Consider the following 13,548-nt stretch of genomic DNA (forward strand, 5'->3'; position numbering starts at 1 on the left):
TTTTAGACAACGAGCCACCGGCTGCGTTAGTCCTTGCTTCGCAGGGGGCTCGGCCCTCTGCCCTTATTCAGTGTCTACAAAATGAGGAACAAACAAAACCTTTCTCTCTTTTTTTCATCTTCTCGTCTTTAGAAAGACTAAAAACAAGCAATGAACGGGCCACCGGCTGCGCTAGTCCTTGCTTCGCAGGGGGCTCGGACTTCTGCCCTTATTCATTGTCTACAAAATGAGGAACAAACAAAACCTCTCTCTCTTTTTTTCATCTTCTCGTCTTTAGAAAGACTAAAAACAAGCAATGAACGGGGGGAGGGAGGAAATAACTTTCACCGCTCTACTGACAAAACGCCATAGTTTGCTTATCTTAGGAAATGAGAGATTTCTGAATTCTTATTTTTTATATATGTTAAGATAAGATCTTGATTATTAAACTCCCTGTACAAGGCTCAGACGCTAATAACTTTAGTTGAGATCTTACGAATGATATAGTTTGTCGTGAACATATTTTCACTCAGTGGATTTCTTTAACCTACTTGTTGCAATGCTGATAACAGGCAATGTTATTTAGATTAGAGAAAGACCTCCTACAGGAAGAGTAAGGCTATGTGGGGGGTGGGATTTGTCCTCCGGTGGAGGGCATTTGTCCTTAGGTGATGGGGTAGTCGTCTTCCGGGGGGGTTAGTTGTCCTCTAGAGGAGGAGAGGGGGCAGTTGTCCTCCAGAGGAGAGGGGGGAAGTTGTCCTCCAGAGAGGGACATTTGTCCTCTAGAGGAGAAGGGGTAGTTCTCCTCCAGAGGGGAGGGGGCAGTTGTCCTCCAGAGGAGAGGGGGCAGTTGTCCTCCAGAGGGGAGGGGGCAGTTGTCCTCCAGAGGGGAGTAGTTGTCCTCCAGAGAGGGACAGTTGTCCTCCAGTGTGGGACGATTGTCCTCCAGAGGGGGGGCAGTTGTCCTCCAGAGAGGAACAGTTTTCCTTCGGTGGTATCAACTGTCCTACAGAAGGGGTGCAGTTGTCCTCCGGTGGAGTCGCCAGGAGAGGTTCACATGTCATAACGATTCCTACCACGACCTCGGAAAACCCTTGCTTAAGAAAGGCCTCTGTTCATTGGTTCTAGAACCGTTACCGGGGATTAGAAGACATGGCGTTTCTAAAATCTAGAGAAAGATGACGTCAGTTGTTTTCTCTTTGCGGATGACTGTGACGTTGATCATAGAATATCCGGTGAAGAATCTAGAATAGTTATGGATTTTAGAGCAGGAAGGAAAACGAAAAAGGACACACTAAAACACAGTCATGTGAAATAGATGATTTTATTTTCTTAAATGCTACACTTAGCTCGTTTTGAAGTTGCAGAGCACGCAAAGATATTACTGTATTTAGGAGCCACAGATTGACGCATGCGCACATCATTAGTTTGATCAATCGACCAAATTCCCGATAATTGTGTGGCGAAGAAACAGAATGAATGACTCGGCCGAGGCACAGAACCACGGTGAGCTCAGCGTGGGAGATGATCACGTGATTTGTGGCCGAAAAGAAGGAATGATTTGTTCAGAAATAAAAGAAAAAGAAATACATACATTCACTCGTTCTCAGACTTCGCATTTGCTCAAACGCATCAAGAAAGGAACTTACTGATAGTATGGACTATTTGCTTCATAACACAACTTCGAGAAATGTCATGTTTTCGCTTTATTTCTTCGTAGAAAAATAATGAGAACAAACAGTAGGTAGCCTTGGTCCCAACCACCTAAAGTCCATATCAAACTAGGCACATTTCCTTCAACTACTGAGAACTTGTTCGACTAAAAGAGGTTTTGGTTAGGTTCATTTTCCTTGTGTAATCAACTAGACGTAGAAATAAAATCTATATAAATGTAAAATAACGAAACAAATCAATGTCAGAGACACCGATTTAGGTAGCATTGAGAATAATGTAAAAATAAATCGAGAAATGTTATATTGAAGACCTCTATTTGTCAAAATAATCTGCAGCTGATGTGTCGAGTCTGTCTGGGGTGGGTCGAACTACATACATACATATACCAAAGGCTTTTCCCCCCTTACACGGGGGGTAGCTAGTGGGTCGAACTGGCGAAGAAAATCCACCAAACAACAGGATGCAAATCCGAGAAGTGTACTCAGCGTTTCAGTGGGAGATATCATCTTCTAAAGCCTCTTTCAACACCGACATAATTTACAGGTTGTTGCTGTAATCAACAGTAGACTATTCAATACAGCTGAGAGGTTGCATCGAGGTTAGGCGGCTCGAAATCTCGTTTTGTCCCGAGTTCAGCCATTAATCACAATAGTGATAATTATTCACTTAAAACCCACTATCGGAGAAATAATATCAGAAGTACAGGAGATCCGTATATTTCGACTACTATCTGTAGTCCTCTTCATTCTGCTGAAGAGGACCACAGATAGTAGTCGAAATATTCGGATCTCCTATGCTTCTGATATTATTTCTCCGATAGTGGGTTTTAAGTGAATATTTACAAATGTGTTATAACATTAGTTTCCCACAACAGTGGTAAATTAAATAATCGCGTTGGAAGGCTTAGACAAAAATTGTTTACCAGCGAAAAGCCAAGTACACCTCATAAATGTCTTCTTTATGTGGCACGGTATAGAATATAAACAAATTTAGAATATGACTCAGACATTACTGTTGCATCTAAGCAAATTGATTGCATTTAGCCTATATCATTCGTTATTTTTTTGAGGGGTGTTTGAATTAGAAACGCTGTGATACAGTGTATACATGAACTTTATATCCCCAATACACAGTGGATTTTCTTCACCATAGAACTAGTCCTTTGTACATCCTGATCATGGATGCGATCGGCCTGTCGCAATGCTCCTCGCCACAGACGGACGAGACAGTCTCTTGTTCTTCTTCCTTCACCTGTCAACAGTGTCGAACATCCTTTGGCTTTAGTCTTGTATCTTCAATATCGAGGTAACTGTCCGTCGGTTCACAAAATGCACGCGTCCCGTCCGTTTCGCTACTTTGGTCTCAAGGTCTTTTATTACGACGCTTCGGATTGCTTTAGGAGTTCCTTCCTGATAAAAACACTTGTGCTAAGCTTAGTTTATCTTATAACCACCCGCTAAGTTACATATTCTTATCGTTGGCCTTAAACCTAGGATTTCTCTTCCTTATGTCTGCCAAACATCCAGGTGCTGAGCAACCCAGCCCTCTTAAATCTTCCTCTATTCTAGGCACTTTAAAAGTCAGTCATCCTCGTAGCGAGTGAAAGCCTTGCGCGGCAGTATTTGTTAAAGGCACCCCTTCAATTATCGCAACATATATATCTATATAAATCTCTTATGTAAATAGTATTCCTTTTTAACAAATGGCATGTATCATGCATATTCTGTTTTTGTAAATAATCCATAATAATCATATATGTAATGTTATCTATTACCAAAGGATTTCACCCAACACACACACACACACACACACACACACACACACACACACACACACACACACACACACACACACACACACACACACACACACACACACACACACACACACACACATATATATATATATATTAATGAATATATAATGATATGAATGTTGCGACAAGTGTAGGGGTGACTTTAACAAATCCCGCTGCACAAGGCTTGTTGCTCCCTACACCCTACAATCCTCCTTTCCCCAAGACCTGGAGTCTTCTTCCCTACCCAAGGCACTTGTCCTTACCCGCGACCTTTCCTTTGCCCTTTAGGTTTTTCAAATTGCCATTTTCTTCTTTAACAAAATACATCAGCTCTTAATTCTGACATTCATTCGAGTTGTGTGGTCTAACTTGAGGACTCCACAGAACGGATGTTTTCATGGTCTGGAGACCGGCAGTGGCTTCCTCTTCTTTTCTTAACTCTTGATATCTATGTAGTTCATATCGTCTCTTCTAAGAACACAAGAACATCAACATTTGGGAGACTGCAAGAGACCCCATAAGGCCTACACTAGGCAATTCCATGTCTCTTATCACTTGTCATCTCTATCCATAGAATGATCTAATCTGCTCCTGAAACACAGTCCCACCTTCGGCATTTTTCGTTTGACCAGAGTCGCTTAATTGACCTGAGAGCTTTCCACGACGCAGCTTTCTAACTTCAAAGAGAACATCCTAAATTCTTTCACACTCGATCTCTCCTTCCACTCAAAACCTAAGCTTTAGTATACCACCCTTTCACGTGACAATGCCAAACCTAATGCATCTTCTTTTAACATCATCGGCTAAAGGTGAGATCGAGTAGGGGCGACGTCTTTTCTCTCGCCTTCCTCACCAGAAAACATTCCAGAAAGGTCAACATCGTGTATGAGAGCGTCTGGTATTTACCGACTTTAAAATTCTGACGGCCAGATCAGCAAATCAGATACTGAGCATGCAAGGAAGGCATAGCGAGTTGTGTGTGGCTATTTGGGACCCTTCAGATCACGGTTTCTCAACTTGTTTTCTCATGTGTCCCATGTTTATGGATTGCTGTTCTTCTTTAGCCTCCTGGAGACCACTTCTACACTGAATGGAATCGCCTGGCACCCACTAACTACCACTAACTTTTGGTTGTTTGCGGTCCCACTTGGGGTCCACGGTCTTTAGGTTGAGAACCACAGGTCTGGGTTACATGGGGGCATCTCTGGAATCTTTCACAAGTGCTTTTGGTAGTACCCTGAGCATGAATCTTTCCCCAGGTCTTTTGCCACCCGTCCATCTGAACTGATCCTACCTGGAGTCCTTTGCTGATGCCGCTAGGATTCAGTTTTGCTTCCTCCTCATAAAAAAAAAACTTTGCAATTCGTCCTTTAACCTCCACACCAACCAGTCGAACCTAAGAAACCCGAATCATACATCTCTGTCGGTTTTACAGCCTGTCTCTCGTTGCAACTTGTCAGTCTCTTCGATTCAGTGATACCCCATGTTGATTTTCCACTGATTATCACTAATGGGGTGGATAGACTCAGGATAGAACGTGTTTTGATCACTAGAGACTCCTATCTTGAATCTTCCTCTCGTTCATTGGCTGCCAGGACAAAATACCCATAGGGCGTCACAGCACTGAGTTAAATCTAGTTAATTTGTTCTCCTAATCTAGAATGCTTTAACATTAAGTTACGGTGTACGTGCGTTCGATTGTAGAGTGTGTAGTGATCACTAATGATACGTCCTCAAGTTAACCTAGATGGTCGTTGACCAGACCCCTGTATGACTAATTGATTGACTTATTAACTGACTAACAACCAAGAGGAATGAGGTCACTTGAAGAAGCTATCCAGTGATGATATTTTGAGAGATTGTTCTTACCCAATTGTTTCTTGATAAAGTGGCGTTTCTTCTTATAGACGATAACAGCCACACAGAAACGCGTGGCAGCGTGCTTTGCTATCGCAGTCTGGAAGCATCTTCAAGCAATCTCATGACCCTCGACGAACGAGTTCAAGTATCCCGTTCCTTGACAAACTTTAGTCCTGCACAAACGCAGACCCGGGAGTTCTTTGTGCCTCAAGAACCCTCCACGGCCTCTTCTCTATTGAACAACCGAGAGCTACATTCTTGATCCTTTGTCAGGTCTCTTAAGATTGTCCTGAGCCTTTAGGAACCGAAACCTACAGAAGAGTGCGTGGGGGGGAGGGGGGGGGTTGTCGTCTCTCCTAACACCATCGTCACTGATAACCCGTTTGTCATGAGGAGTCTTAGAGCCTGTGAGTATACATGCCCATGATGTCTTCTTCTTCGTCCCAGGTGGAGTTTGGGGCGCCCACGTCCCGCGTGGGAGCCTCCAAGGACCCACCACTTAGAATATTTTCAAAATAAGGGCGGTAAACTTATGTTTACATTTTTGCTGTACAGCATATGATGCAGGGTTTTATTCATTAAAGGGATTTTGCTCTGGGTGATGCCGAACGAGTTTATTCAGTCAAGGGGAAGCTCCAGACCGGAAAGGGTAAGGTATAGTTGGGTATTTGAACGGGCATTGATCCTTCAGAAGCATCTTGTGGACAGTAGATAATGCACATCTTGGGCTTAGAGCGACTCGACGTCCGATCGACGACTTGTGTAAATTCCATTCTGGCTAATTATCAGACGATGTTATTCAGCTGAGAGGCAGACCTGGGGAGGTGAATGAGGTCCTGAAACTATATTTTGTTCCATATTTGGCACTCTCTCAGCTGAACAGAATTGTCTGGTAATGGGCAGAATGGAGTCTAGGCGTCGTCATCGTCGTCGTCGTCGTCGCGGCGAAGGGGAGACGCATTTGGCATTTCATCCTCCGAAGCATTTGAGTTTTTTTTTTTTTTTTTTTTAACAATTCTCCGTTCATAGACTGTATACACTTTGATCATATCACAAATTAAATGAAATTGACACTTTCAACATTAAAAAGAACTTAAAAAACATATACTTTAGTATCGACATTTGTACAAAGGCCAGTCGTAAGAATACATTGGTCTAATATTAATTCCCGTTTCGACAGCGCAGTACAACTAACATAAAATAATAATAATGATAATAATAATAACAATAAAAGCATCATAACACGTGAAAAATTGTTCTTGACTTAAAAGTGACAATCTACTATAAATCATGTAGATTGTAACTTGCAGAACAAAAAAGATGACAGAGCCCATAGGAACGATCAAATCGATCACAGTCATCACAACAATAAATCACAACCGTATCAAGTCGTCTCATGTTCCCGGCTATTCCACCATCCATGTGCAACAACGACAACAACAACAATAACAAAAAAAGTAGAGAGAAACTTCATATTATCACAGACACGAAAAAATATTTGATTGTTTGTGAATCCAGGACGCTTGTTTCGTTCTGTCGAGTCTACTTTGGTGAAAAAAAAAAATATATATCCTTCCGGACGATTGGATCCTTCATGCAGCGAAGCGAGAGTTGTGATCGATTGTGTGGCAGACTGGCGATGACAATCCTTCTTCAGTTCTCACTAGTTTGGGGCAGATGTGAGGCTGGTGGGAATGGGCGAGACACGCATTAACACTTGTTGTCTGACATATGTTTTGATGCAGTGCACGTACACACACACACACACACACACACACACACACACACACACACACACACACACACACACACACACATGTTTATGCGTATACATATATATAAACAAGAAATATTCGATATAATGTCACATGACTCCTATTGTGGTGCTGCTCCCATCAGCCTTGATGTGTGTGAGTCGCCTCTTGGTCGTTGTCGTCATCGTCATCGTCGTCGTCGTTGTCGTTGTCGACAGTCGTCACCAACGCAGGCTCAGCCCTTGCCCCAGGTCTTCATCGTTCAGAAGGTGACGCTGGAAGAAGCGAGGCGAAGATTGACTTTCGCAGAGAAGGATGTCAACGACAGCGTGCACAGAGATAGAAAGAGTTCTGATATCTATGTACATTGGCTAGATTTGGCTATGGTGTGTTTGCGCTTTATATTCCATATATATATATATATATATATATATATATATATATATATATATATATATATATATATATATATATATATATATATATATATACATATGAATGGAAATTACACGATTGGAAAAGAGGCTTCATTCCTGACCGGTTTCGCCTTATGAAGCTTCTTCAGGAATAAAGTCTCTTTTCCAATTGTGTAATTTCCATTTCTACCACTCATACACCTGTCATGATGCCACAATATATATATATATATATATATATATATATATATATATATATATATATATATACATATATGCACACACTTATGTATATGTATTGCATCCAAGATTATCTTCACATAAACTGGCTATCTACTGTTGCGTTTACTGTACGAGGAAGGACTGACGTAAGAAGCGAAATGTAGTTGCATATATTCACTATCACGATATGTACTCTTCTTGCCACTCCACCAGCATCTCTCGAAATTTCGAGGCTGACTTCGCTACGAGAAGGACTTGGCGACGCCCGAGGGGGACCTTTGCGTCATCACGAGGTCTCTCTGGGGTCCTTCGTGCAACGTCATCACCTGGAGTGACGTCATCATTAGAATGATGTCATCACTTAGAGTGACGTCATCACTAGAATGACGTCATCACTAGAATGACGTCATCGCGTCGAATGCCATAAATGTGGTTTGCTGGCTGCCCTCTGGTCACCCCAGGTGCTTCTAGATCCTTATCTTTAAAACAAAGTACGTTGTGGGAGTTTGTTTTCGGGACATATATATATATATATATATATATATATATATATATATATATATATATATATATATATATATATATATATATACATATATATATATATATATATATATATATATATATACATATTGCCATAGGAAAAAATTGCTATGGGTTATGATGTTTTAGAAATGCATTACAACGTTCTTGTTGTATACGTCCCTTTCCCCTTTCCCCTCGAAGTCACCTCTGAGCGACCTTAGGGCAGCCGACGAAGGACCCAGACTACAGCTCGTAATATCAACAAAATTATCTTTCCGAAACGAGGCAAAATCCACGTCTGGACCTCGGCGGATCATCACAAGAGTTATAAAGTTATACACGGATATGTTGTATACACAAGGGCGGATAAGCAACAATGCGCGTTTCTTGGTGTAAAGATCGATTCCTGGGTGATAAATTCCCGTCGTCGACTTTGGCCAAATAACCAGTAAGGGAGATGGGTTCTCTCCACTCCTCTTCTACGAAGACGCGGTCTCCGGCAGCAACAGCAGCGGAGACTTTGAGCACAGAAGAGAACGAGGCCGAAGACCTCTCCTCCCGATCCAGGAGGTCTTCGACGCCGAAGAAGTCGTGCCCGGGCGAGAGGGGCCAAGTCTCCTAGTCGGCCGGGAAGGGTTTGCACCTAACGTAAGGAAACCCAATCTTCCTTGGCCAGCACTGGAGTTGGGGCTGCGTCTCGGGCATGTCCTGGAAGGCGCGGAAGTAGCAGAAGAGGGCCTGCATGTTGTAGGCGCTGATGAAGATGAAGATGTGCCAGAGGCCATGTAGGACGGCCAGGTTGAGGCGACGCCACAAGTGACACATGAAGCGGTCGCTCACCCACACGGCGACGGCAGCGAAGAAGATGATGAGAGTGTTCCAGCCCAGCCGCTTGACCAGGCGGATCTTGGTGCGGGAGACCTCGCAGAAGAGCATGTAGATCCCCGGGCTGCCGAAGAGGAAAAGGAGGTAGGCATTCACCTTGGGCTCCTTGAAGGCCAACGCCGTCACAGCCACCGCCGACAACCCCACCAGGAGTGGGAAGACCCGGTTCTGGCGGCCCAAGATCATGACGCGGTAGCGCATGGGTGTGAAGAGGGAGTAGGCCACCATCAGGAGCCACAGGATAGAGAGTTCATCCAGGAGCTGCCCGAGGAGGGACAAGGTGGCATGGAAGTAGGCCGAGGACGCGCCCACGATAACGAAGAAGACCCACACGAGGTGGATGCCCCGCGTGATGCGCCTGGCGTAGTTGGCCCATAGCCGGGCGTAGACGAGGGGCACCACCAGGAACAGGACGTTGCTGACCGTGTTCACGAACTCGGCCACGTGGGGCGTCACGCTGTAGTTGACCTCGCACCAGTCCACGGGCGACGTCCCGCTCTGCAGCCACACGTCGGCCATCGTTGTTGTCCGCCGCATCGTCGAGGCCTCCACGCAGGAGGACGGCTCCTGACGAAGGGAGAGAGAGAGAGAAGAACTATTAAAATATGGGAAATGATACACATGTAAGCACACACACACACACACACACACACACACACACACACACACACACACACACACACACACACACACACAAACAGAAGAGAAAGAGGCGACCTTCTGAACATTTAGAGAATCATGAAAGGCACAGAAGTCCTTGATAGAGAGGATTTACTAAGTTGGGATAAGAGAAATACAAGGGGACACGATAAAAAACCCAAAAAGGATGGTTATAGAAGAGACCTGAATAAAAAAAATACATAGAGTGGTGGATATCTGGAACAAACTGGATAAAACACTAGTGTGTGCAAAAACTATACACGAATTTAAGAGCAAACTAGACACACGTAGCTCCCCTTACCGTAAGATACAACTAGGTAGATGCAACTAGGTGAATGCACACACACACACATACACACACACACACATACACACACACACACACACACACACACACACACACACACACACACACACACACACACACACACACACACACACACACACACACACACACACACACACGCACACACACACACACACATACACATACATTAATTGTCATAATAGTTATATTCTTGGTAAAACAGGGTGTCAAATCACTGGTGAAGAATCTTTGGATAAAGTGTTACAGTCGCGGACAAAATGATTCTCGTAGGCAAAGGGACGTATCTTTTATGTAGTTATTCAGGCTGACGCCAGACGATTTTATTCATCTGAGGGACAATCTCGAGACTTCTTCAGCATACTAGAATTGCCTGTTCTTAGCCAGAAGAGAATAGATAAATTGCGTCTTCATTTTGAAGGCGCTCAAATCTGAAATCATGAATAAACGATTTTTTATTCCGGCTTTATGATTTGGAGCAGATCGCGTGTCCGCCTCTCTCATTCGAAAAGAAAAGAATAGAAGAGAAAAGAAAAGAAGAGAAAAAAGAAAAGAAAAATATTTTCTACGTCTTACATAAAGTCTAAAATTGGTGGGTCGATATTTGGCTGGACACGTCTTTCGAGGAATCTCACCCTTTCTCCCTTACCTCCTATACCTCGTATGCTGCCTCTTCCACCCTCCCCATGCCTCCACGATTACCTTGTTTATTCTTACCTCCTCCTCCCCCTCCTCTTCCTCCATCTCCTCCTCCTCCTCTTCTTCCTCCTCCTCCTCCTCCTCCTCTTCTTCCTCCTCCTCCTCCTCCTGTGTACGTTATTGCATGCCCTTATCTTCCTCTTTCTATTTTACAGTGTCTAATTTGTCTAATACATTCTTCCCTCCTCCCACCACCACGTTTGGTCTTCCTCCTCCTTGTCCTCCTCCCACTCTTCCTTTTCTTTTCTTTTCTTCTTTTTTCTCTTCATCCCCCTCGTCTTTCTCTTCCTCACCTCCTTCTCTTCCTCTTCTTTCTTTTCTTCACCATCCTCTACCTCTTCACCCTCTTCGTCTTTCTCCTCCTCTTCCTTTTAACCTCTCTTTATCCTTTTCTTCCTCCCCCTCCATCTCCTATTCCTCCTCTTCCCTCTCCTGCTCCTTCTTCTCCTCCTCTTCTTCCTCTCGTATCTCCTTTTCGTGCGTTACTCTGCTCTCCGTAATAGCCATATTGAATGCTTGCATGCAAACCACCCCCCCACGTCGGGTCATGTAATAGATGGCGTTCCGTTGCGTGCAGAAAATGATGTCATGGTGGTGGAGAGGGGGTGGTGGGGGGGAGGGGGGAGGTCTCATCACTCACTGGTGCACCCGGAAAGGTGAACGTCCAGTCCAGTGGGGGTCAGGGCAAGTCCAAACCGGTTTCAACTTGTCACCCCTCAATTCAGCGGATTTTGACTTCTGGTCCAGTCACGGCTTAGAACCTTTGATTTCGTTGAGGGGTTTCTTTTTTTTTTTTTTCTTTATCGATTTAGGGATAATGGTCACTAAGGCGAGAATGGTACAGTTAATGCGCTCACATTTGCGGGACTTTCTCAGTTGTGAAGGTGGAACGCAGAGTAAAAAGATATAAGCAAAGCTACAATGTTCTACACAAAACATCTTTGTTGTATACCTAATTGAATGTAATCAAACTCCGTTTCTTTTTCACATATCCCACCAAACAGAACTAAATCAAGGAATGTTTATTGGGAGGAGAACGTTCACATTTCTCCGTTGAAACCAAAGCTTGCTTAGGCTCCTTTTGCACGTATCGGCTTTTCGCCGTGCGCCGTCTACGACAGGACGTCGTGTTTTCAAATAGTCATGGGTGTCTGTGGACGTGGTCGTGACGTGTGAAAGCGTCCATAGACACCCAAGGTTATCTGAGAGCACGACGTCGTGTCGTGGACGGCGCACGACGAAAAGTCGATACGCGTGAAACGAACTTCTTGGCTGCCGTTTCGGACCGTGTGACGTCATGTCTGAACTTGCTCTGGTTCTTGCGTGGGTATGCACAATGACGTCACAGTCAGGGTGCCATGCCACTAGACGTGTCTACGGTCACGATTCAACATGGACGTCACACGCACCATTTTAATTGTACGTCATGATGTGCATGGTACGTCAGGGTACGTTAGTTAAACGCCAGAAATCGAGAGATCCGTTATCGATGATGTATCGGAGTGCAGAGCCTGCGCGACAAAAACAAAGAAAAGAAAAAAGAGCCTTCGCTGTGGACAAGGACAGTTTGCCTATGCTATGACGGATCCGTAATTATAGCCATTTCATCGACCTCTCAGCCATTAAATGTCTTGTTAGCTAAAGCTAATCTCATGTATTGCTGTCAGCGATTACCTCTGGGGGGAAATGCTACGTTGCGTAATGTCAGGTACACGAGAAGCTTAGAAGGCTCGGTGTAGATTGCTACCGGGTCACGTATAGGTACATTAATTAGGGCGAGCCAGCCCTTAATGGATCTAAATTGGACAAAATTAGGCTTAAGAAGGAAAAAGGTAAGAACTGATTTACCATCGGAGTGGTTAATGAATAGAATAGACTTAGTAACCATGTAGTGAACGCTGAAACTATTTGTTGTTTTCAGGGAATATGGATAATGGTTATGGATAAGTTTATGGGTAGGGATGAAAGATGGCAAGGGACATGGAACTGTCTAATGTAGGCCTTATGGTCTCTTGCAGACTCTTCCATTCTTATCATCTTATGTTCATACCTCCTTGAGGCATACGCGACGGTACGTTAGTACAGTCCAAGCCTCGTGAGCATACGGCTCAGGGTTCGAACCCCAGTAAAAGTGGCTATTTACTCAATTGTCTTGATCTATTTGGCCTTTGCTCCTGATAGTTGGTACCCAGAGAAATACTGGTAAAAGTCACTTTATTTTTTCATATGTTCTTCTTAGTTTTCGTGTTTTAAAGTAAGGTATACTATACTCTATTGATTTTGATTTGAGTCTTCAGGAGTGGCTCGGTGAGACCGCGCTGCTGCTACATCACTCCATCACTCCTCAGAGGGCTCACTACCTCTCTCTCTTTTTTTATATATGTATATATATAATGTATATATATATATATATATATATATATATATATATATATATATATATATCATGTATCTTAGCAACATCACATAAGCCACATTTATTACCAATGAAATTGAAAGTTTACAGATTCGTTGTCTTTCCATTAAAGGTCAGATATCAACAGATATACCATTCGCTAAAAATCATCGTATTGCTCGAAAAAGTACTTTTTAAAAGCATACAAATAAAGTTTTTACCTATTACAGAAGAATTTATTCAGAAAATTCACTTTTAATTGCGCCTCGCATACCACTTTTCCGAAGTCTAGATATTCAGAATAACAATATTGTTTGTTTGGCAACTGTGACGTCACGAACGCGGAATTCCCCGAA

At 43.5% G+C, this 13,548-nt stretch overlaps 1 protein-coding gene across 1 annotated transcript in view; it reads right to left on the reverse strand.

Moving 5' to 3' along the window:
* Nucleotides 1-1,289: 1,289 nt before the first annotated feature.
* Nucleotides 1,290-13,548, reverse strand: part of bwa (alkaline ceramidase) — an 80,581-nt gene continuing 68,322 nt past the window's right edge. Inside the window, exon 3 of the mRNA XM_076206508.1 lies at nucleotides 1,290-9,680. Within this exon, the coding sequence (XP_076062623.1) occupies nucleotides 8,847-9,650 (804 nt within the window). The 5' untranslated portion in view covers nucleotides 9,651-9,680 and the 3' untranslated portion in view covers nucleotides 1,290-8,846. The remainder of the gene's footprint in view (nucleotides 9,681-13,548) is intronic.

This window comes from Oratosquilla oratoria, chromosome 23 (assembly GCF_046742065.1).
Source record: "Oratosquilla oratoria isolate Oo_2021 chromosome 23, ASM4674206v1, whole genome shotgun sequence".
NCBI lineage: Eukaryota > Metazoa > Arthropoda > Malacostraca > Stomatopoda > Squillidae > Oratosquilla > Oratosquilla oratoria.